Source organism: Cyclopterus lumpus, chromosome 4 (assembly GCF_009769545.1).
Source record: "Cyclopterus lumpus isolate fCycLum1 chromosome 4, fCycLum1.pri, whole genome shotgun sequence".
NCBI classification, from domain to species: domain Eukaryota; kingdom Metazoa; phylum Chordata; class Actinopteri; order Perciformes; family Cyclopteridae; genus Cyclopterus; species Cyclopterus lumpus.
The window spans coordinates 10737906-10760273 of record NC_046969.1 but is presented as its reverse complement, the minus strand read 5'-3'; the positions used below and the strand labels follow the sequence as shown (position 1 = coordinate 10760273).

The window sequence follows — 22368 nt, the reverse complement described above, 5'->3', positions numbered from 1 at the left end:
ATAATAGTAAAAACGTTCCTCCATTTAATGTGGATTAAGAAATATCTTGTTGAGATAATGAGTTGTTTATCAGTTAAAACCAAAACAAAACAAAGCGGTCGATGGGGTTTAACGCCTAAAGCTACTTCAAGGAACTATCGTTGTGTGTCAATTTTGGCTTTCCCTTTGGACGAGTGGTAGTGTGTCCGAGCACCAAAGTCCCTTCTGAAAACCTTTCATTTTACGGCGGCCAGTTGGCCTCCCCTTGCCTCTAGCGGGTCCATCCACATCACCATGGGCCTCCAGCAACGTGACGTCGGTGTTGGCGTCCTGGTGGGGACCGCAGTAGCAGCGAGGTGAACAACAAGATGAGGTCTTAATGCAGCACCTACCGTAGTTTAACATTTTAATTAATCCCAAAATTACAATAATTCAAGGTTGTCTTCCTGATTTATTCCCGACATTTTGAGTGAAATGATTGAAGATGTTGGATGGTTTTAGTACTCAGTGGTACAAGAAAGTATTTCATCTCAGCAACTTTAAAATATGGCCATATTTCTTGTTCCTTATTTCCATTTTTTTTCCCCCCCATCTGACAGCTAAAAACTCTGTCCCCACAAAAAATCGGAGCATGCACTGGGACTCCATTTCACATCCAACTTTCTGTATTTGCCAAAACTTCACACAGCATTTCTATAGTTCAGATTAGATAGCCAAAGAGAATGCACAAAGGCAGTTTTAATTTATTCCTGTGAAAGTTTTCCGCATGAATAAAACATCTCTCCTGACTTCAAAGTAAAAAAAGAAAGCAAAAGAAAACTGACATTGCATGTTTCCAGATCTTTTCATTAACACAAATATCTGGCACAGTTGAAGAAATTGATTAATTTACTGTGTACACTATCTGCTGTATCAAGTGACCGTTAGCCATTAGAGGACACCAGGGTTTCTGTTCTATAATTTCCCTTTTGAAGCAGTTCATAGTTTATATGAACATGGACCGTACATTTGATTTTCATCCTACACTTGAACAAAAGCTCTACTCTAATAGAATTAATTCATATTAATATTTCACACATAGTGAAATAACCATGGATTTTTTAGTTGAGGTAGTAGTTGAGTTAATATTGAACAACGAGAGAGAGAGACAGAGAAAGAAAGAGAGAGAGAGAGAGAGGCAAGCCAAGGATTAAAAGACACTAGGTCTATGAACATCTCTACCTGATCCAATGACTTCCTCTATTTTGACACAGGAGGGGTCGATTTCTTTGGCAAACTCCCGAACAGCCTCGTTGGGGTCCTCGTAGGTGAACGGGTCTATGTAGATCTTGACCCCTGGTGAATTATGCCCTTCAGACAGGGTGGGAAAGGTCACCGTGGGGGTGGGACCACTAAACATGTCAGGCCTCAGAGTCACCTCTGAGGAAGAAAGCAAGAGTGTAAATATAAACTCCGTTTTAGAAGGTTGGTGTATCTCAAGGTAACATTCAATGGAGGTTTTAGTGCGGGCCGTACCTCCTCCCGCGTTGTACTGCTGCAGCTTGTCACCGTACACGCTCTCTTTACACTGCCTTCTTCTGCAGCCACAAACACACACGGAGACATTTGGGAAATGGCAGACAGAAATGTTACACAAAAGTTAGAAATGCTAATTGGTTGCGCTGCATCTGGGCGGTCGCGATGTCACAGAAATACATTTCCGTGCAAAGCCCTGTTCTCATTGTTAAAATAAATAAAGTAAATAATAGTATTGTAAATACTATTAATTACATTTTGTTCTCAACTAATTTGAATTAATTGTCATGTCAAGCTTAGAAATACGTTCTCCTACATGGGCTATTTAATCTGCTTTAAGTCTTATTTAATGTCTACGCATCAATATTAATGTAACAATAATAATTACACATGTGAAAGTCTAATCTCGGGAACATTGTTATGCACAATAAAACTCTGAACTCAAGGTACATGTAATACCTGTCATCCACATCTCAGTGTTACCCAGGTGTCATGGAGCTTTACGTGATAGCAGATGGTCGTACACGAGCGCGGTGGGGATTCTACACCTGTTATCACGTGACTGAGCTTCCAGGATGTGAGGTGTGGTTGGAAAAAAAAGACTGGGAAATGCCAGTGAATGAAATCTGAATTAAGAATCCTTGTCACAATGTGTGTGAATGAATGATGGGTGAATTCCAATTTCCCTGCTTTAGTTCCCGGGTTGTGGTATTGTGCATGCTGGCTCGCCGTCACACTGTCAGGACGTACTGTGACACTTGAATAGAGGGGAGCCACTGATAATGTTATCAGTAACACCTGTGCTTTTCCTACATGACAATCAAAACGTCTGCTGTGAAAAGGACCAATACGTTGTTGGGATACAGAGCGTCTGCACTACAAATAGCCACATTTTCACCCCTTATTTCGTGTGTGCGTGTGCGTGTGTGTGTGTGTGTGCGTGTGTGTGTGTGCGCGTTACCTAGTACAGATGATGGCAAAAGCTACCAATGAGACGATACACACTCCACCCACTAAAGAGCCGGCAATCAGGGAGAGCTGCTGTCCCAGCTCTGACTTATACTCATCTGCAGAAACATACATAAACATAAACACAAACACACAATCAGCCACACGCATTGAACAGAGAAGTATTGTCTTTATATGTTTGAGACTCTCTTGCTTAAACACAGCTGAGCATTTCTGGAATGGAAAATACACACACACACACACACTGATTAGCATTCACACGGCTCATGACTGCAACACAGACATTCATACCCACACAAAGTAGGGCAGAAATTAATTACTTCACCACCTACTTTTCACTCTTGCTCCACCTCGCACATTCCTCCTCTCAGTCCTGCACTCTCTTTCCTCTCCACCATAAAAACCCCACCAACACACACACACACACACACTTACCGTCGGTGAGCGTTTGGAAGAGCATTTCCTTGCTGGAGGCGCCGTAGCCGGCCACAGTGCGGGCCCTCACCTGGACCACGTAGCCGGTCCCCGGCCTCAGGCCCTCCAGAACAACATTGGGTGTGTTGCTCTGGACCACTGAACTGTTCTGCACCGACGACAGGGACTGAAGAAGAGATTGAGAGAGGGATGAATATGTTTCACAGCAAGTCAAGACGGACCATAACTTCATCGGTCACTGACTGAAGAGGAACTAAATGTACTGCTCAGTTTTGGCCTTCAGCTAAAACAAGATTAATTGGTCCAAAGTTATTTCATTCATCTTGTCAAACCACACCAGTCTCCATCACATGTCTTTGTCATTGTCGATTTCCAACAGTAACAAATATCCTAAATTACCCATTTGTCTCAATTCTTAAAGGTTCAGTTCACCAAAACTCAGACACACACTTTTCATACTTACCCCTGGTTGTCTATTGTCTATTCATAGAAATATATAAGTTCGTATGTGTCAATATGGAGATATTTGCCTTAACACCGAGACAATGGAGGAGACTGGAATGTTGTTCGTAGTCCTGTTATGTTGTCCCAGTTACTTCATAATAATCAAAGAATAAGACCCCATTATATTCAACTATAGGAAAGTCACTAAGAAAGCAGTTCACAGAGAACTGTGTAGATTATCTAGAGTCACCGGGTCATGTTTTATTTTCCAAATCATATTTTTCTGTATTTTGAGCGTTGAGTGATGAATATGTTTAATTTTTACTGTCCTCGCTGCCTTAAAGTTTCAACACTGTTGCACCTCTCTTCACATCCAGTCTGATACCACACCCATCAGTCATCTCATGGTGTACGGACATAGGCGAGAGTAAACTTCTATATCGGAGCAGCAAGGTGAGAAACCAGGAGACTGGGCTTTCAGCTCACAGTTGCTGGTAACTGACTCTCAAAGTGGTTCCATGCCATGTTTTAAAATGACATAACAGAAAGTTGTCAATGCAGAAATATCTTACTCCCGGGTAATTGAGCCTCGGTGTGGAAAGGTTTCATGTGAACTACAGTCTACTGAATAAGTTGTCACTATAAAAACTGGTAAAAGTAAGTTCAGAGATTCAAGGTAATTGATTCTGGAAGGTCATGCTGCCATTAAATCTCACAAAATGTCATTTTTCAATGTTTTGTGCTGCACAAACTGGATTTTATTCACTCCCATTTTACTGGAGTAGAGACGGAGAGAAGGAAAAAAGTGACAGATTAAAAGCCTTGGCACCAAAACTTTTTGCAATGCGAGACCAAAATAAATCATCAAAGTAATTTTTTACTACTTTCTTCATATTTGGGGAAGAAATCCTCTTAAATCACGTCCTCTTTTACCGATTCTTTTCTCTATCTCCTTCAGGTATAACAAAGTGAGTCATTGCTCACAGACTCCTCCTCCTCCTGAGGTAAATTTGGCATCAGACCTATCGGGCCTATCTTTTAAACCCAAAGCTACAACCTTTTATCTCTATCATTCTATGCCCTCCTTCTATCCTTACTCTCACCCATTTTTTTCAAATAAAAAAGGTTTTTATTGCAGCAAGATCGAAGCTGTCCAGAAGGAACGACAGATATGGTGTGGTGATGGCATGAAAGGATTGAGGAGGGAATCATGCCGTGAGGATGAAGGAGGTTGGGGGGGGAGGGGGGGGGAGGAAGAGAGAGAGCAAAGAGGAGAGGAAGAGAGATGATGAGGCGGAGAGTTCAGGAGGGAAAAGAGCCTGAAGAAAATGAGGGTTGGGGGTGATAAGAGAGAGGAAGAGGGAGGGTTTTCAAAAGAGGACATTACTGTTATCATTATGATTTTTAATAACAATCCCCCTTGATTGTCTGAGACAATTTGTTGTTCTACTTGATTTGTTGTTGTTGCTTGTGGCTTTCTTTTTTTCTTACTATTAATATACAGTATCTTAATATACTGTATTTAACATCATTTTACTGGGATTTATTTTACTCCACTACTGATATACTGTACTGAGACCAGCCAGATTCCTACTGTCATAATTAACTACACAGTTTGCAATTTTTAAACCTGGGAGATAATAATATAGTTATATTTGGAAGTGGCCACAGAAATAAATTGAGGTATCGTGTTGGGGTAGGGTTTGGATTTGGAGGTGTGTGTGTGTGTGGGTGTGTGTGTGTGTGCGTGTGTGTGTGTGTGTGTGTGTGTGTGTGTGTGTAGGGGGATGGATGCCTGCCACAGTGAAAAGGTTAGAGGGCAACCCATCTGGGAAGGTCTGGAAGCCAGAGATAAGTAGTGGGGAAAATTCCAGCCTCACTGTGCCATATCAAATTTACAACATTAAAACCTCATTATCTATAGAGTGGCTATGAGGGGAGGAGGGGGAGGAGGTGAGGAAGGGAGGGAGGAGATGGAGCGAAAGCAGGTGGAGAAACGTATCAGAAAAGGAGATACAGTACAGCTGTCTGGTAAAACTCTCTCTTTCGCCCGGCTTATCAAACTCCTCCCCGAGGAATTCTTCACTTGAAGCCATGAGCTAAAATTAGTCACTTTATGTGGTTACCTTGTCAGTGTAAAATGCATTCTTACTCCCTTTTTAAAGATGTGTATCAAGGAAGACAAATGCAAAAAAAAGGAAACAATGAAAGAACTTAACTGCCAGCTTTTGATTCTGGGTCTTTATTGGCTCCCATGTTAAATAATGTTAAAGCAAAGGCAGCGGCAAATAAGTCCGGCTTACAGTAAAGTCGCTGCCCTGATTCTGACAATGTAAGTGTTTTATCTGTGACTGTCAGACTGCAGCTACAGTCCATCTCTCCAGTGCAGCTCCTCTCACTCCGTCCTAAACTCTTACTCTAACTCTCTCTAATTGCTCTCCACAAGGCAGTGTCAACTTTCTCTTTCTCTCTCTGCTATTCTGTGTCAATCCCTGGAACTTTTATACAAACTGTGCAAAGTAGCACCACCGACACTTGGTGCAGCACCCCCACCTCTGGGCATGCACTTGCATTGTTGCATGTTTTACACATTACACCCGTTACGTTACCGGCAACGTCTTTTATTTATTTTGAATCATCGTGAACGGCGTGAGCTTTCTCGGTGGTTACGTCCTATAGATTCAGACAGCCTGTTCAGCATGGACATAATATTCATGTTTGAGTGCAGTTTTTATCCAGCAGCTGCACTTTAAATAGCGCGGCAGTGTCATGAGTGGCGACTCAGTGCAGTCCTCTTGTCCAAACTTTGCCATTTTCCTTTACTGAGATAATGTCATCAGGTGCAGTCCAAATGTTGCAAAGGCCAACCATACTGTGCTTTTTGGTTTGTCTAATGTTCTGATATGTGATTTGTTTAAGTACAATTTCCTTTTGTGGCTTTTACTGCACATGAACATTCCAGCCCTTGTGTGACAATAACACAGATATTGTTCAGTGCCTTCTAAAATTAATGTTTCATTATAGTCATGAGAGTATTTCCTGAGATGCCACCTCTATAGTTGAGGTAAGAGACAGAGACCAGTCCTGGCTGTTGGTGGGAGTGGTCTCTGCTACTAGGAGAGGACTGTCACTGTTTACAAGATAATTTAAACATCATAAATGTTTAGGAACTTCAACAAACAACACCGCTGCGGTTTATTTGGTGAGGACAGCAAGGACACCTACTATTATTAGAGCTACAGATAGTTCTGCAAAGTTCAATCTGCAATGTTTCTGCTCTGAACACACATGAACCACATTCTGAGAATGACATTTCAGTAACTGCAATAACAGTCAATGAGCTCGGAAATAACTTTTTAAAACGCACTTCATGAAAGAAAATTAGTGACGTGGCTAGTTGTGAGAGGGAGAGAGGAAGGAGCATGGTAATAAGGTAATAGGGTAAAACTATACTGATAAAATTGTTGATACATAAAAGGGAAAACTTTGTGGTAATAGTTAAAGAGCTTATATAATGATAGCGGTTGTGCCGCATTTAGTTATAGGATATGAATAGCTGTACGTAGCACACACTGAACCAAGAAGAGCAACCACGATAACAGAAAACGACACAAGCTCTCGCTCTCCCTTGTGCCGCACAGTGAAATTATAGCCATGCACTGCACTACGCTGTGCTGTAAAATTGGAATCTCTGGAACCAATGGACTCTCGGCCTGAGTGTTACCATCAAAGTGAATAGATAGATAAGAAAGAGAGTTGACAACAGTCCTGAGCATTTACAGTTTGTGGTTATGATTGTATCTAAGTATTTTTAGTGGGTTATGGAAGCACTGAAAGTATGTATTAAAAAGAAAGAAATGAGCACAGGGACAAGCAGTGGAATTCTTTTTTCTGTTTTGTAAAAAGGAAAGCTAGATGGCAGGAAATCAAACGTGGGCTGTGGATGAGGAGGCATGTAGTTCTGTTGGTGTATCTCACACAATCCCTTGTAGGTGCTTTGCTCTTTGTTTTTAGTCTGCAGTGAAAGTCTATCTGTGTTTGCAGCTTGTTGGCTCAGCTTCAGAAAAGAAAGAAAGAAATGTACACTTTTATTGATCCCCGTGGGGAAATTCTTCTCTGCATTTGACCCATCCTTAGTTATTAAGGAGCAGTGGGCTGCAGTGACGTGCCCGGGGAGCAACTGGGGGTTCAGTGTCTTGCTCAAGGAGAGCGGGGATCGAGCCGGGTACCTTGTGGGTACGGGACGACCACTCTACCCATGAGCTACAGCCGAAAAGATGAAACATTCTTATGTTTAGCTTTGGGTGATAGAGATATGCTTTTCATTTAACTTTCAGTCTCCAAATACATTGCTTTCCACTGACTGAATTATAAAGAAGTCACGATATGTCCTTTCTTTGGAGTTCTTTCCCTGTCCCGGAGCAGCAGTCTTTAATGGCAAAGCAATCAGGTCCCCACGATTCATCCCTGAATCAGAGGCCCTCATTGGTGCCCCGGGTTTGGCATTCTTTATGAAGTGAAGTGAAGTGAAGTGCTTTTTGTCTCAGTCTCCTAGTTCATGCGTGCTAGGACCTTGTCCACGACAGGACAGCTCTTACAGGGCAGAGTGGTAGGGGTTTGGATTTCAGCAGCATCCACTAGCGAATACATTGGTGTTTTAGTCTTCAAGCGATTCAGTTCGGGAGATAGAAAGATCTTTGCGTGCTCTCAAGGTGTTGATATACACAGCAAAAAGCAGTCGAGTGACTCAATCTCGCATTCACTGTTTAGAGATGGGGTAAGGCGCTCAGATATCTGGAGGGAGATCAGAGTAGAGCCGCGGTTCCTTCAAATTAAAAAGGAGCCCGTTCAGGTGGTTAAGGAAGCCTCCTGGGCGCCTCCCTTTCAAAGGTTTTCTGGGCATGTCAAGAACCTCAGGGAAGACACAGAACACGTGGAAGGTATTGTATAGCTCATCTGACTTGGGAATGCCTCGGGATCCTGCAGGAGGTGCTGGAAGACTATCTGGGGAGGAGGAGGTCTGGACTACTTCCACCGGCCCCGGAGAAGCAGAGAGAAGTGGATGGATGGAGAAGTAGTGGAAGTGCCTGTTGCACAGTGGTCCAACGGGGGAAGGAGAACTTCTTAAGAGTTTGGTAAAACGACATAATGGCACTACTCAGTAAGTCTAAGACTTGCCTTGCTAGCAGTCATTCAAAATTAATATTCAACACTTGACTCAATATTTAAAAAAAAAAATCTAACTACGCTTCTAGTTTAGAATTAAAGGATGCCGGTCTTCTTCCAACCGGAAAATTATTGTGCAGTCAACCTTCATGTCTGTCTTTGATGATGGAGATATTCTGTCCAATCACCACTTCAGCTGTTAAACCCTGTGTGTCATCATTTTCAGACTCATCATTGTTCCCTCTATCATACGCTCGGATGGACCTCCTGTCAGTCAAGACAGTCAAGATTAAATAGCCATCTCATGTTGTTAATTTATAAAGCTTGCGTGTTCGAGCTTTATAAACTACCTCACTTCTCTTCACTCATTTAAATCTCGTAACTACAGTACGAGATCCAGTCTCTACCTAGCCTTGGCTATCCCTCGTGAATGCACTGATGTTGGCAGAACACCTTTTTAATAGAATAGACTAAAGACTGCCCTAAATCTAGACTCTTATTTTTAAAGCTTCATTATTTGATTTTTGTTTTATGATTCTTGTAATTATTTTTTCTGTTTATTGTGTAGTGTAGTTGTATTCCTTCTGTTCTGCTGATTTATGTTTTTTGTTATTGCTTCTTGTGCTCAGTTCTTACTCAGAAAAAAAGAATGTTAATCTCAATGAGATTAAATAAAGTTTAAATACATAAATAAATAGGAAATCTGCTGAGCATTGTCAATTGCTAAGAGAATACAACTAATCATTTTGTATATATATTGTTTCGCTTCCACCTCAGCAGCTTGAGACAAACAGATCTTCAAGATCAAAGCCCGGACAAAATGGATGGTTTTCCTGCAGAGATATTGTGACTCTATGGTGGTGAATTGGTTTGGGAGGAAAAACTCTAGGCTTTATAAATAAAAGGCAACTATAAACCAATAGGTAGTCTGTGATTCTTCTGCCACATGATGAAAAACCAAAGTCAAGTGAGCTGAAGAGATGACTCTCAGAAATCTCACCTATAAGCCTATAGTGAATCCAAGCCGGTCCATTTTACATTGAGAAAATGAACAAGACTTATATTTATATAAAACCTATAGTTTCATCTCCTACAGTTATTAACATATTCAATAATACAACTTGGATGGATCATAAGTAAATGTCTTTGGTCTAATTTATGTTCGTCTATATCATTGCCCATAATCGTCTGAGGTTCTTTTTCGTCCAGTGATTAAAGTGCGGCCTTCACAAGTCACACAAAATGAGTTACTTGACCAATAAAACTGTGTTAATTGGATCTTCCAGAGCCCACAGATCCTAACTCTATTCCATATTGTGTGTTCCAGCTTATGAAACTGTGGCACCTCAAACTGCATCCGTTGTTCATGAGAGAAATATACACAGTTTTATAGATTAAATAAATCAATACATTTTACTTTCACAATTTAGTTGGAGTGATGTAGTCTCACAGTGTACAGAATCCCGCTGTAGCCACTTATTAATGAATAGATTGCTGCACGACTACGATCAACAGTTGACGTGTGGTGGATTAAAGGGAGGCTCTCCATCACTGTAAGACCCTGTCTGTATGACTACAGGCTCCATGAAATACGCATCGATCAGTCCAGACTCATCAGGAAATTATATTGCATAAAAGATGATACATGAACACAACTCTTCAATAGACATTGACTGAAAATACATGAAGAACTGGAATTATAAATCTATGAAATATGTTGACACATTCCTGCCTTTAGCTACATTAATGATCGTGTCAGGTCTATGAGGAGCAGCTTTCACCACATTCCAGCCTCTCAACGAATAGTACAAATAAATAATAATAATTATATGGATTGTTACTCAATCATTATTACTCATGCTAAGTGATGAATAATAACTATATAAATGTTACAATAACTACACAGATACATTGTGGTCAATGGACACGTTGAAAGACAAAAATATGCACATATGCATATGTGATGGGAATAACAGTGGCAATTGGCGTATTTCATTTATCATTTTAGGTTTTGCTCAAAAGCTGAAAAAATATCTCACAATATGAAGGCAGCAACTTAGGTTACAAAAACTCCTGCTCACTGTTTTGCTTACATTAGGTTGTATTATACGCATTTACTCAAAGTTTGGGTAATTTGATAGATGAAACAATTAATGTAATTAATTTAATTAATTTTGCCTAGTCGTCCTTTGTTCTCATCGACCTAACGTCATTGTCTTTCTGGTTCTTCAACTTTTGGGCAGTCTGCGGTTGTTATTTGGATGTTGTTGTAGTTTTCCGTTTATGTCCGACAAAGTTTTCAGGAGAACATTTTTGTTTTTATTCCGTAAAGGAAAGGGAAATATGCATATTTGCTTCCTTTGCCGTAAGATCATTACCGCTCTCATGTCCATGGAGGAGTACGCATCATGAAGGGAGAGCCGAGAGACAATAAGCTGAGGGCGGCATAAGGACGGGAAACATTTAGCCTTGATCTGTCTGAAGGTGAAGAATACAATCTGCTACCAGCAGCTCTAAAGCTCACGACCTGTATAACAACAACGAGTTGTGGTTCCACTGACTGGTTATGAGTCGACTTCTAGCCTATTTAGATTACTGCTGAGCAATGCTAGGTATTCCCCCTTTGATCCAGTCTTCATGCTCTGCTGAGCTAATGTCTCCTGGCTGTTGTTAATATTCAACAAAAGTATATGAGATTGGTATCACTTTTCTAGGTAATTTGTTCTAATTCCCTGATGGCCATGTGTATGTTTTCTCAAGGTGTTTTATTTACCAACTGACCTATTGTTTTCTTGTTGTCTGATTCATAATTTAATTAATTGGTTAATTCAGCCATTTTTCTTCTCGTCCATATACCTGCTGACCGTATGCAGGAGGCTCACTTCTATGAAAGTTAAACTGACGTATTGGACAGTATTTGAAGCAGTGAGCCGGTCGCTGCTGCTCAGTGAGTCCTGATAACAGATGACTGAGATGCAGTTGATATTGATTCGCCTGTTTTATTGACTAATGGATTACTGTCTGTGACCATAACACCAAAAAGCAGACGGACACAGAAACACTCACAGACATTTATCATCCCACTCTACCTTGTCAAAGTATCGTATCTCGTAGTCAAGGATAATTCCGTTGGGCTGTTCGGGCGGTGGCCATGACAACGAGAAACTGCGGCTGGTTGAGCTCACTTGGTGCATTATGGGAACTACTGAGGGAGCTGTTAAAAAACACATGCAAGTACACACAATCAATTATCTAGTTACAAAATTCGTGAGCATGCTTAAATTCCATAAATATGGAAATATTGTGTGTAATGTGATGACATATTGCCAAGGATTATTTACACCCAAAGGAGAAAAGTGTGTCCTCAACCAGGCTCATGAAAACAAATGACTGCACTTGTCACTGATTGGAAAGCAAGAGTTATGTCTGCAACACATTTTTACCCATAATTTTAGGAAGCAGTAGCTCTTGGCTGTAATGTAGTTCATGGTTTTGCCTCCCAGATCCTTTTATGAGATGGTTTTCATCACATTTGTACTTCATGGAATCAAGACACAGAGATTGATACTACGGTATCCAGTAATATGTAATAAATTGATCAAAGTTATGTTGAGAATGTATCCATCCTACACCAGCTGAGTTATGAGGACACCATGGGGCTCTCGTAATCCTCAGTAAATGCTGCAATACCTCATGCGCCAACGTCGTCTGGAGTCATAATTTGACTGTGTGAGCGAACTGTCATCTGTAAACCTCACCGTCATTTTTAATATTGTCACAATTTACATTTTACAGGGTTCACTATGTCGAGTGAGGTCCCATCACATACACCAAAAGCGATTCCATAATTTACCCTGCCTCCACCTCCAATGCAGTCAACCTGAAAATAAATCTGTTTTTGTTGAGTACTAAAAGATTTCAGGGGTAAGAGAGTTTTGCATCCACCGGTGCGCTCAGAAAGCAGCCGGGTGACAATGGATCATGTTTTTCGATCAGGAATGAGCCAGGGTTGCTGTAGATGAGGTAAATGATGTGTTTTCCATCAGAGCAAAGCAGCTTTTAAGTCTAAATTTGGGTAGCGGTGAAAATATCACTTGTGTCTGTCTCTATAAAGTATTGATGGAGCGGTAACTCCGCTCACTTTATGGTCTCTAAGAATTACACTGTCAGAGATGGAGAGAAGGGGGACAGAGGGAGGAGGGCAGGGAGAGGGGATGAAGAGAGAGAGAGGCAGAGGGGAAAGAGGAAAACCGGATGAAAGCTGTTGGTGTGCAGGAAAGACAGAGAAGGGAGGGGTGAGAGATAGAGAGACAGAGGGAGAGCGATGACACGCTTATAACATGTTTTATGAATTAAAAAGCTGTAGCTCAATTTCCTTTATCCCCCTTGCCATCCCTCCCTCGCATAATCCATTGTGCACCAGGGTATGCTTACACACACATACACAGATGCTTGCATGCACATGCACACAGCACACTTGCCCTCCCCACTCACCGGCCTGATTGGTTGTAATGTTGATTGACAGTTGCTGGGCGGGATAAGGGCTCTTGTTGGAGACTCCGTTGACTGCCTGTGGAGTGAAAAGTGTAATGGTCAGCTAACCCAGCCTACAGACATTAACCACCATAGTTGCTGTTGCTCGGCCTGTCAATCGTTCTTTTCTCACACAGCACATGTGCACTTTACATTGTTAATGGTGGCAGACACTCGGAACTCTTGATATGGCAAATCAATCAAAGGCACTTGATTTCAGACCGAGGTACACAAAGGCATGCTTCTCATTTCTAACTGCATAACTGAACAATTCAGTTGGTTAAAAACCTCATTGACTGACTGAAGGACTCGTTTTAAAAAGGAGACCAGTGTAAAAAGGTGGACTGTCCACTGTTCCGAGGGCCCATCATGCCAAGACCCCAATAGTCGGAACGATGCCCTGCCCTGCACGGCCTCTGACTGGCTAGTACTTAGTTGGTTAGGTTGGCTGGATTTAGGCATGAGGAGTGAGATTGGAAAGGGTAAAACATTGGGGTAAGCCAATCAGAGGCAGAGTAGGGCGGGTCATGTCTCCATGTCCAATCTGCATAATACTTAGCCATGTGTTCTGTTGGTTGCATGAAGAGTGTGACTTTTTGGGAGCCATTGGGCATTGAGAAGTATAAGTGTTTGTTTTTGTTATAACAGGCTGTCAGACATATTGGATTTCGGGACAGTTGGACATTTTTGGGAATATTGAGGTTTCAGAATGATGGGCCGTCTGAACAATGGAATGGCACCATAAATGGATCTTAAATATGCACTCAGAGAACATATTCATGATATTGTACTGAAAGAATAAGGCTAAAGCTGCACGTCTCAGACGAAATGAGACATTTCACCAGTTGAAGACAGAAATAAAGAAACAGCAATGTTCTTATATTTCGCTGTCGAGGTAGTTCGTTCTACAAATATAGGTATGATAAGGAAATGTAATATCAAACTGTTATTTCCTATACTTATCTATGTTTTATTTATTAAACATTTGTTTCATTTAATTTTTTCAATTTAAATAAGAGAAATGCTTTTAGAATGAGTTTGTTCAGTGGTTAAGGTTGCCGGATTGTTAAAGAACAAGACAGACTCTGACAATGCTAATCTGTGATTGGATGATCGCTGTTCAGAGGAGGGATTTAACATAAATTTAACAGCAACAATGAGATGGTTTACATTTCAGTGTAGAAGCGCTGCCAATGTCTTTATGAAACTGTGAAGTCTCCCCGTCTGTCTCGTCTTGCCAACACAAAGACACAATTAACAGGTTCCGAGACCACCTAATTAGCTGCCTCATATTGTTTGTCATGAACTTAGTTAATCATTTTGACGGCCAAAGCAATGTCTTCAGTCACAGCAGATCATTAAATAAAGACGTGATAATTAGTGACGCTAGCTTAATGGCTTCCTTCAAGCTCCAATTCGATGTTGTTTTGTTTGTTTCTTTCTCATTTCTCATTTTATTTTATTTTTTCCTTTCCTTGAGATTTTGAGGATTAAACAAATATCACTATTGCCAATATATAACATTCTTTCTACATTTCACTAGTGACTATTTCCGAGATACGCAGATAATTCTATCAAAATCTAATTTGGCAGATTAAAGTCTAATTTTGATGCCACCATTTATTTAGTTAAAAGCAGTTAGTTGTTTTGACTTAATAATAATAATAATAATTACATTTTGGATGGATATCTCCATGGACATTCAGCCTTAAATAGTGACTGCTTTCAGGATGCACATTGAATAACAATCAATACTTTCACAATCGGGTCATTGTTAAAGTCGTTCATACATCATTATTGATCCGCCCGTTCCAGAACAGACTGCATTCAGAATGGATCAACTTGTGTATTCCTTGACAAAATTATGATTCACAATCCAGGGCTGAATGGTGGAAGTAAAGAAACACACTTCCTTTCCTTAACAATTACAACGAATGTGACCTTGACTTGGACACCCAGCCTTGATGGTAAAGGCGGCCGATAGCAGAAGATTGAAGGTCCACCATCCTACTGGCTTCATATTGCATCAGAGTGGCCTTGACGTTTGATAGACCATAATATAACTGGAAACTGTGCATAAAAGTCTCCATTCCATGTCAGCAAGCAGCTATGTAGTCTCAGTATCCTTGAGCACCAGTGAATATCTGACAGCTCTTTGCATATCAACACAAGAGTTGAGCCAAACCCAACTACAGAAAGGACACGTCGACTTTCAACACACACTTCAAGCCTCGAGGCAGTAAGCGTGTGATCGTCAAAATAAAGATTTCCATTTGAGTATTCCTTCAACAACACTGAACAGCATGCACGTTGAATAAATGAAGCCGCAGGAAGGAACTCAGTGGACAAACCTGTATTTCGAAGGTGTACGACGTGTGGGCTCGCAATTTGCTGATCTTCACCCTCGTTTCCTTTAACCTTTGCTTGCCTGAAACGAATGCCACGCTGTCGTCACACGGCTGGCACGCCCGCCGCTCGCTGCTGTGGCACCGGCGGCACACCACGTTGTACGACAGGTCGTCACGGTGCCCGATGTCCCGCGGCGGGTTCCACTCCAGCTGCACCGATGTCTGGTTGACGACGGAGACCACATTGCGAGGAGCTGAGGGGACGCCTGGGGAAAGATGATTGGACGTTGCAGGGTTGACAACATGTTTCTGTGTCAGAGTCTGTCAACTTGAAGTGAATCACTGCGCCACACCTGGATGCAATCGAACCTCATTATGGTGAGCACTTGAGAAAATCATTTGTTTTTTTTATTAAGCATGTGCCTACTAATGGTTGGATACTATTGTTTTACCATCACAGGATGTCTGTTTTTTATAGCTAAGCAAGCTGTTGTATAAGCAGCACATCACTGCAATAAGCAGTTTGGAAACATTTCAGTTTGATACACTCTGATATTACAGTGACTGGCAGGCCAAGAAGTCTCAGATTGACATTAAAGTAAATGTGTGATGGGAGGGTACCATATCTTTATTTTTTATCTTTATCTCTTTATCTACACTTTTTAGATACATATTTGACAACATCAATTAGTCAGTCAACAGAAAATAAAGGACAAAAATCAATATAAGTGAATAATAAGTTTCAAACGGAAAATAATCACAGACTGCACCCTCAATTATTCACAAAACACATAACACAATATTAATCTGAAGAAGCTAAATACTTCTTACACACCTGGGGGCTGCAACAGAAAGGAGTTGGGCAATATATCAATATTATATTTATATTGTGATATAATGTCCAAAGACTTTGGATACATTATAACAATATGGCATGAGTGTTGTCTTTTCCTGGTTTTAAAGGCTGCATTTCATTAAAGTGATCCCATTTTCTCTATATTTTTCAAAAAACTCCGTTTGTAAATACTAGGCAGATGTGGTCAAAGCTATCGTGGTATTTACCTTTCTCCATACATTGGCCCCTTAAATCTTATGTATTTATGGGACCCTTAATTCACCATTTGCCACTATTATATTCTGCATTAAAGTGCGGACAGTGGTACCAACTCATTGGCCAAAGAAAAAGTTCTAGAAAAGAGACTCAAAAAAACTCACCAGATTTAAAATGTAGTTATAACCCCGCCATTGGTCCCCTATTTCAGTCTGCATTTAATTTGCAAGGGTACCGTTGCTGCATTGTGGGCCGAAGACAATCATATTTAAAACAATCATAAGCAAGCCAGGTCCCCCCTCCCCCGATACCAGAATGATAATGTCTGGAGTCAGACTCCTTTAGCGCTGTGGAGGTAAGACACTGTGTATCTGAGGGCGATTACTTTACTTTTACTTTACTGACGGTCAGTAAGTGTAAAGATTCAGCCAACGCTGTCTCTAATAGTCAGAAGGTGACCTAACAGCTCACCACCAGCCCTGTCACTCTTCACTCAGTCAGTCAGTCAGTGTCTCGGTGGTTCTCTCTCTTTTCTGGCAGCTCTCCTCTTTGATCGGAGGAGAAACTCTGGCTTTTAGGGTGTTATAGTGAGTCTTAAACGCACACCCAGAGTTTTCACAAGGTTAAACCTAGCGGGTTCCTCGACTGTTCACACACATCACACAGCAGACCCAAGACACACACCGACATATCTACAAGAAATGAAATGGGCATTCAACCTTGGCATATGTTACATCACAGAGACATAAGAAACGTCTGATATAGCTCTGTGAAATATGAATATGTGTGTATTACACCTACACTGCAGAATCAAAGTGCTAACGTTCAGTGACGGGTTGAATATCTAAGTCGTACCATTTTATAAACAGAGATAGAAACTGTGCATTATAGTTCTACTCACAATAATCAACACAGATCTTATTTTTTATGTGAATAGCATAAATAAATACAAATATTTTACAGTGCCAGAAATCCACAGAGTTCACAGCAAATACAGGAAACATTAAAAAAGCAACACAAGTAAGAAAAGGGGTATTGATCATTTTAAATTGGCCATTTGAACTCCTGCAACAATAGAAAGCGCTCCACTTCAGAGGGTCGGCTGAAATGTTGTCTACACACAACCGCCTCCCGGTATTAAACGTGTCTTTCTCAGTATCAATCGGACCTAATCTGACCCAAGAATGCACTTCACAAAAAACACACAGACACAGTAAACACACACACCCACACCCACACACACCTCCTCCATACATATGCAGTCAATGAGGCAAGTTGAGGGAATGATTTTCCGTCAGGCTGCTATCCGCACACTGCACGCTCACTCTTCCATCCCACCGATCTGATTTTATACCAAATAAAAATAAATTGAAGATCCTTCCTATGTGGTAGTTTTTTCCGATATATTTTTAGAGTTTTCCCTCTTCCTCTCCAGAGCTTATGTTTGAAAACAAACTTGTGACTCAATTTTGTTTTGCCCTTGAACTGAATGTACTAAGTTAATTCACAAAGCTGTGTAGGCTGAGTAACTTGACACTCGACACTGGGAAAGTAGATTTGTTTTCATCTGTCAGCATCAACTAGAGAATGTGCTGCTGCTCGGTTGAGGTGAGGCTTTTCATGCAATTTCTCTGTTGTCAGAATAGAATAACCCCAGAAATTGTTCCATAACCACTGAGGTAAAATCCTTTTTATGTTACCTCTGTAATATACTGCAATACAGCATCATTATTGAGATGGTTTGATTGCAATAACTGTAAAAGAACAAAAACAATTGCAAATATTGCAGCATGTAACCCCAACAATATAATAATAATAATAATAATAATAATAATAATAATAATAATAATAATAATAATAATAATAACTTTAATCCCTCTAAACTGGAATACATACTTTATATTGGTAAAAAAAAATCACATAATGCATTGTCATATGGATTTTTATCATGGATCATTATGTCACTATTTTTCTAACAACATTGATTACTGTATGACTCTCAGCCTATTTTCACACTTAACCTCTGATGCATTTGAGCTCTTGGTTTAATTCATATAGACTGGAGAGGAAGCCATCAATCAAACTAGAGTAAGAGTTCCTCAAAAATCTGTTCTTGCAAACTGCATCGGCTTCAGGTGCACAATCGGCTCCACTTACACAAGAACATCTGGTGACCAAACACAGATGTGTGTCTTTAAGTGAATCCAGGAATTTAGCACAAAACAACAGGAAAGGGAAAACAGTTAAAGATTAGTTTACCTTGAATAGGGAAGTTAGAGCCGTAGTAGCACTCTAGTAGCACTTAAATGTCCCTTACCGATAGCACTTTGTTGTTTAGCACTTTAGTAGCACTTAAATGGCACGTACGGATAGTACTCTGTAGTTTAACGTTATTGAAGAAATTGTACTTGCTTGATTCTTGTTGTTCTGAGTTTGGACTCATGGTTTAATGCACTTATTGTAAGTCGCTTTGGACAAAAGCGTCAGCTAAATGACATGTAATGTAGTTTTGCAGTCCCCCATAAAAAAAGTGAATGAAACATAGATGACAAGCAGTCACTAATGACCCTAATAAAACACAAGATATCTCTTTTTCATCCCGTTTCTACTGGTCGTCACTCTTTGTGTGTTGTCATCCGAGCGTCTCTGTGCTTTGTGTCCGGCTGCAGGTGCTGTTAGTGTGCGTGTGCCTTAGTGGCTCGTTACGAACATCGTTCGGCCGTTTATACGCCGGAAACCGCAGCTCAGCCGGAGCCGTGTTGAGAGCCGTGTGGCGGCAATCCTTTAATCAAAGATATGCTCTGAATTTCACATTAAGAACCATTTGTAATAACCCAGATTTCCCGATTTCATCCAAACTGTCTGGAAGAAGTAGCAGTACATTGTTTAGTCAACAAAGGAAAAAAATCCCAAGCTACTAGTGTTGGGACTTCATGTGGTTGAAACCAAGGAATGTGGTCCCTGATCCCGGGGTGGTGGCCTGTTGTTAATATGAATATAGGGTTATAATACTATTGATAATAATAATGTATTCATACTTGCTAATAACCAAACACGCTGCTGCCTGATCCTAGACAGAGACAGAGATCAAAACTAGTTCTAAAGTGGACAAACAGGGCAAAAAATAGGGCTCATAAAATCGTGATAATTAGATTATTGCACACGTTTTTACAGTTTTCCGGTTACCTTTTATATATTCTTCTGGCAGAATGTTGCAAATTCATTCATGAATGTTAGTCGGAAACATAATGATCCGCCCATGAATGAACCAGAGCATTTTATAGCCTCGAAAAATATGAAGTTTTATTCAGGTCACCAGGGCGTGCACAAACCCGGGCATGTACCAACACACCCACACACACACACACACACACACACACACACATACACACACACACACTTTCACAGTTTGAGACCAGCTAGTCGAAAATGATTCATGTCTCAACCTACTTACACCATCTCTCTGTGGAAAGGAGAGGCAGCGTTTTTCAAACTCTGTGCCTCGCCTTGCATGGCAATATAGCCTCTTTGACACACTAAACACATATTCACGTCAATGGAAAGCCTGAGGAGTGTGGCAATGTTATTACTTACTGCTCCCCAAATCCCCAAACAAGAACAGGAACATTGCGGCACACCAGCTCTGAATGAGGTGCATGAAATTAGGGTTGGAATAATAAATCAAAGTAGATATTGGCCTTTAATTCAATGATGAGATATTGGATTGTCAGTGATGTCACCCACTGATATGCTCTAATACGTCAGCTATTGGTAAGTCCAGTCCAACAATCTGCCTTCACGAACCTGCCTCGGTCCCCCTGAGGCACAACCACACTAGCTATGCACTAGCAACGGTTATTGAGTATGTATTTTTGTATTTTGTGTGCGTTTGTTCGACAGACAGAGACAGACTCACTGGTGCACACGTCCTCTGCTTTGTCCATGTCTCCGCGGTAATAGCCGTTGCGACAACCGCAGATTGTGGCGGCCTCGATGGTGGAGCGACTGTTGAGAGGACATTGCTGGCATAATCCTACCCCCTGGAACGACTTAAAGGTGCCCTGAGGGCAGGCTGAAGAGAGAGAGAGAGAGAGAGAGAGAGAGATACAGCTTTACAAACCAAATACACATAGACATGGATGAAACACGACAAATAGACTATGTTTGTGCACCTTTTGCTCGTTTTGATTGCAAGACATTTGGCAAACGTTGTTTTAGAAAACCTTGCAGTGGTGGAGTTATTATTACTGCTAGTATAAGGTTGACACAGCACAGAGGGGGATTTCATACACAAAAAAACACAGTGTCACACCGATTATCTTCACTGTAGATTAGTTTAATTTCTATGGTTATTTTTAACTGGGTCAGAGTTGTTTATACATACACAATATTTTCATTATTCTTTGTGACATGAAACACACATATGAATTCACAAAGATGATGTTTCCCTTTCGCCAACGGTTATTCATCCAGGAACGGCTGGTTCTGAGTGTACGGCATGCTTTTGTACACACCTTTATGGACTGTCATCATTAGCACTGCAGTAGCATGTTCTTGTTTTCATCTTTATTTTGTATCTTGTGCAACTCAAGTTTTCCCATCTGGGATAATAGTGACTGAACTGAACTCAACTGGAATAAGTCAAGCCCAGTAATGGAGGCTGGGGTCGGTGTGTCACTTCTTAGAGTAAAGGGAAGCCTGTCTCTCATCTACAGTGTTCAGTAGGCTGTATGAAGGCCCTCCCTTTCAGTTCATTAAATGTGGATGCCAGCAGGTCTTGTTACGCGTGCCTCTGCATCCTTGAATTTGAGGAAGAACCGTGCCCATTTACACAAAGATCTGAGCCTTTGTAGTTATCTCTACCGGAGCATGTGCATTTAATACCCATCAGTTACACAATAACCTCACGCACTTCTAAGCTTTTGAACACAAGTCCGCACTAGTCTGTGCTCTGCATTGCTTTGTCTGTTCGGAGGATTCTTCAGGGAACGTGCACACAGTTCCACAAAAAAAGCAAAAAATACATTAAAAAGGTCTCACTCATCACTATTACTGTACTTTCTTCTCATAACTGCCAATGCACACCACTTCATGTGTTTTTAACCAGAAACACAGCGTTCCTGAGACGCCACCCGTGTATGCATCATCCACTTCCAAGCTGGTCTGCTGAAAGTAGCATTGCATTTTACATTTTTGCCATTAATTTTTTATTGCAAGACCTTTGTCTGAATATAATGTCATGGACCGTAACCGTGGCTTCTACTGTGTCGGTTAAATGTATCCATCTGTATCGACTTTACTATCTCTTTGATCAAATGAATCACAGTATGTTAGAGGTTTTCTGGAACAGTGTTTGGTAATATTTATTTCAATATATAATATTTATTTCACCTTTTTTCTTTTGAGATCAGAATAACTGTTTTTCAAGCAGGTCCAAGCCTAAACAGTTTACAAATAATAAATAAAAGCACAGCTTTCAAAGAAAAAGCTTGAAATCAATCAATTAAGGTTTACAGCTTAAGAGCAATAACTGTTCATCTATTCAGGGATAGAAGAGTTCATGCTCACTTTTCAGGCTAGATTACTTCATAATACGTTTCTTATCTGAGGCATTTTGATAATAGCTCCAATTTGTAAAGAAACACAGACACCACAGCAGCACGAGTACAGCTAACTGGTGACTGACAGCACATTAGAAATGAACACCCTCCATCTAGTTTAAAAGCAAAAGCAGAAAAAAAAAGATTCACTAAACAAATTAAATGCAACATTGGTCAAACATCTGATTATATCACATTAAGTGAGAGTACTTTGCATCCCAGAGGACACCTGCTTTTAATTAACACATGGGATTTCATAAGTGCCTTTTTGGTGAAGACAAAAACGCATTCGGAATTATGACTACAAGTCAAATAGAAAGCAGAACAG

The 22368-nt window shown here is 40.7% G+C and overlaps 1 protein-coding gene across 1 annotated transcript in view; it reads right to left on the bottom strand.

Moving 5' to 3' along the window:
* The window catches only part of LOC117729331 (ephrin type-B receptor 1-like), a 71218-nt gene that overhangs the window by 13289 nt on the left and 35561 nt on the right, over positions 1-22368 (bottom strand). The window contains exons 6-13 of the mRNA XM_034530308.1: positions 20357-20512; positions 15393-15655; positions 13003-13078; positions 11598-11722; positions 2899-3064; positions 2456-2561; positions 1495-1556; positions 1201-1398 (exon numbers count right to left, since the gene is read on the bottom strand). Of these exons, the coding sequence (XP_034386199.1) occupies positions 1201-1398; positions 1495-1556; positions 2456-2561; positions 2899-3064; positions 11598-11722; positions 13003-13078; positions 15393-15655; positions 20357-20512 (1152 nt within the window). The remainder of the gene's footprint in view (positions 1-1200; positions 1399-1494; positions 1557-2455; positions 2562-2898; positions 3065-11597; positions 11723-13002; positions 13079-15392; positions 15656-20356; positions 20513-22368) is intronic.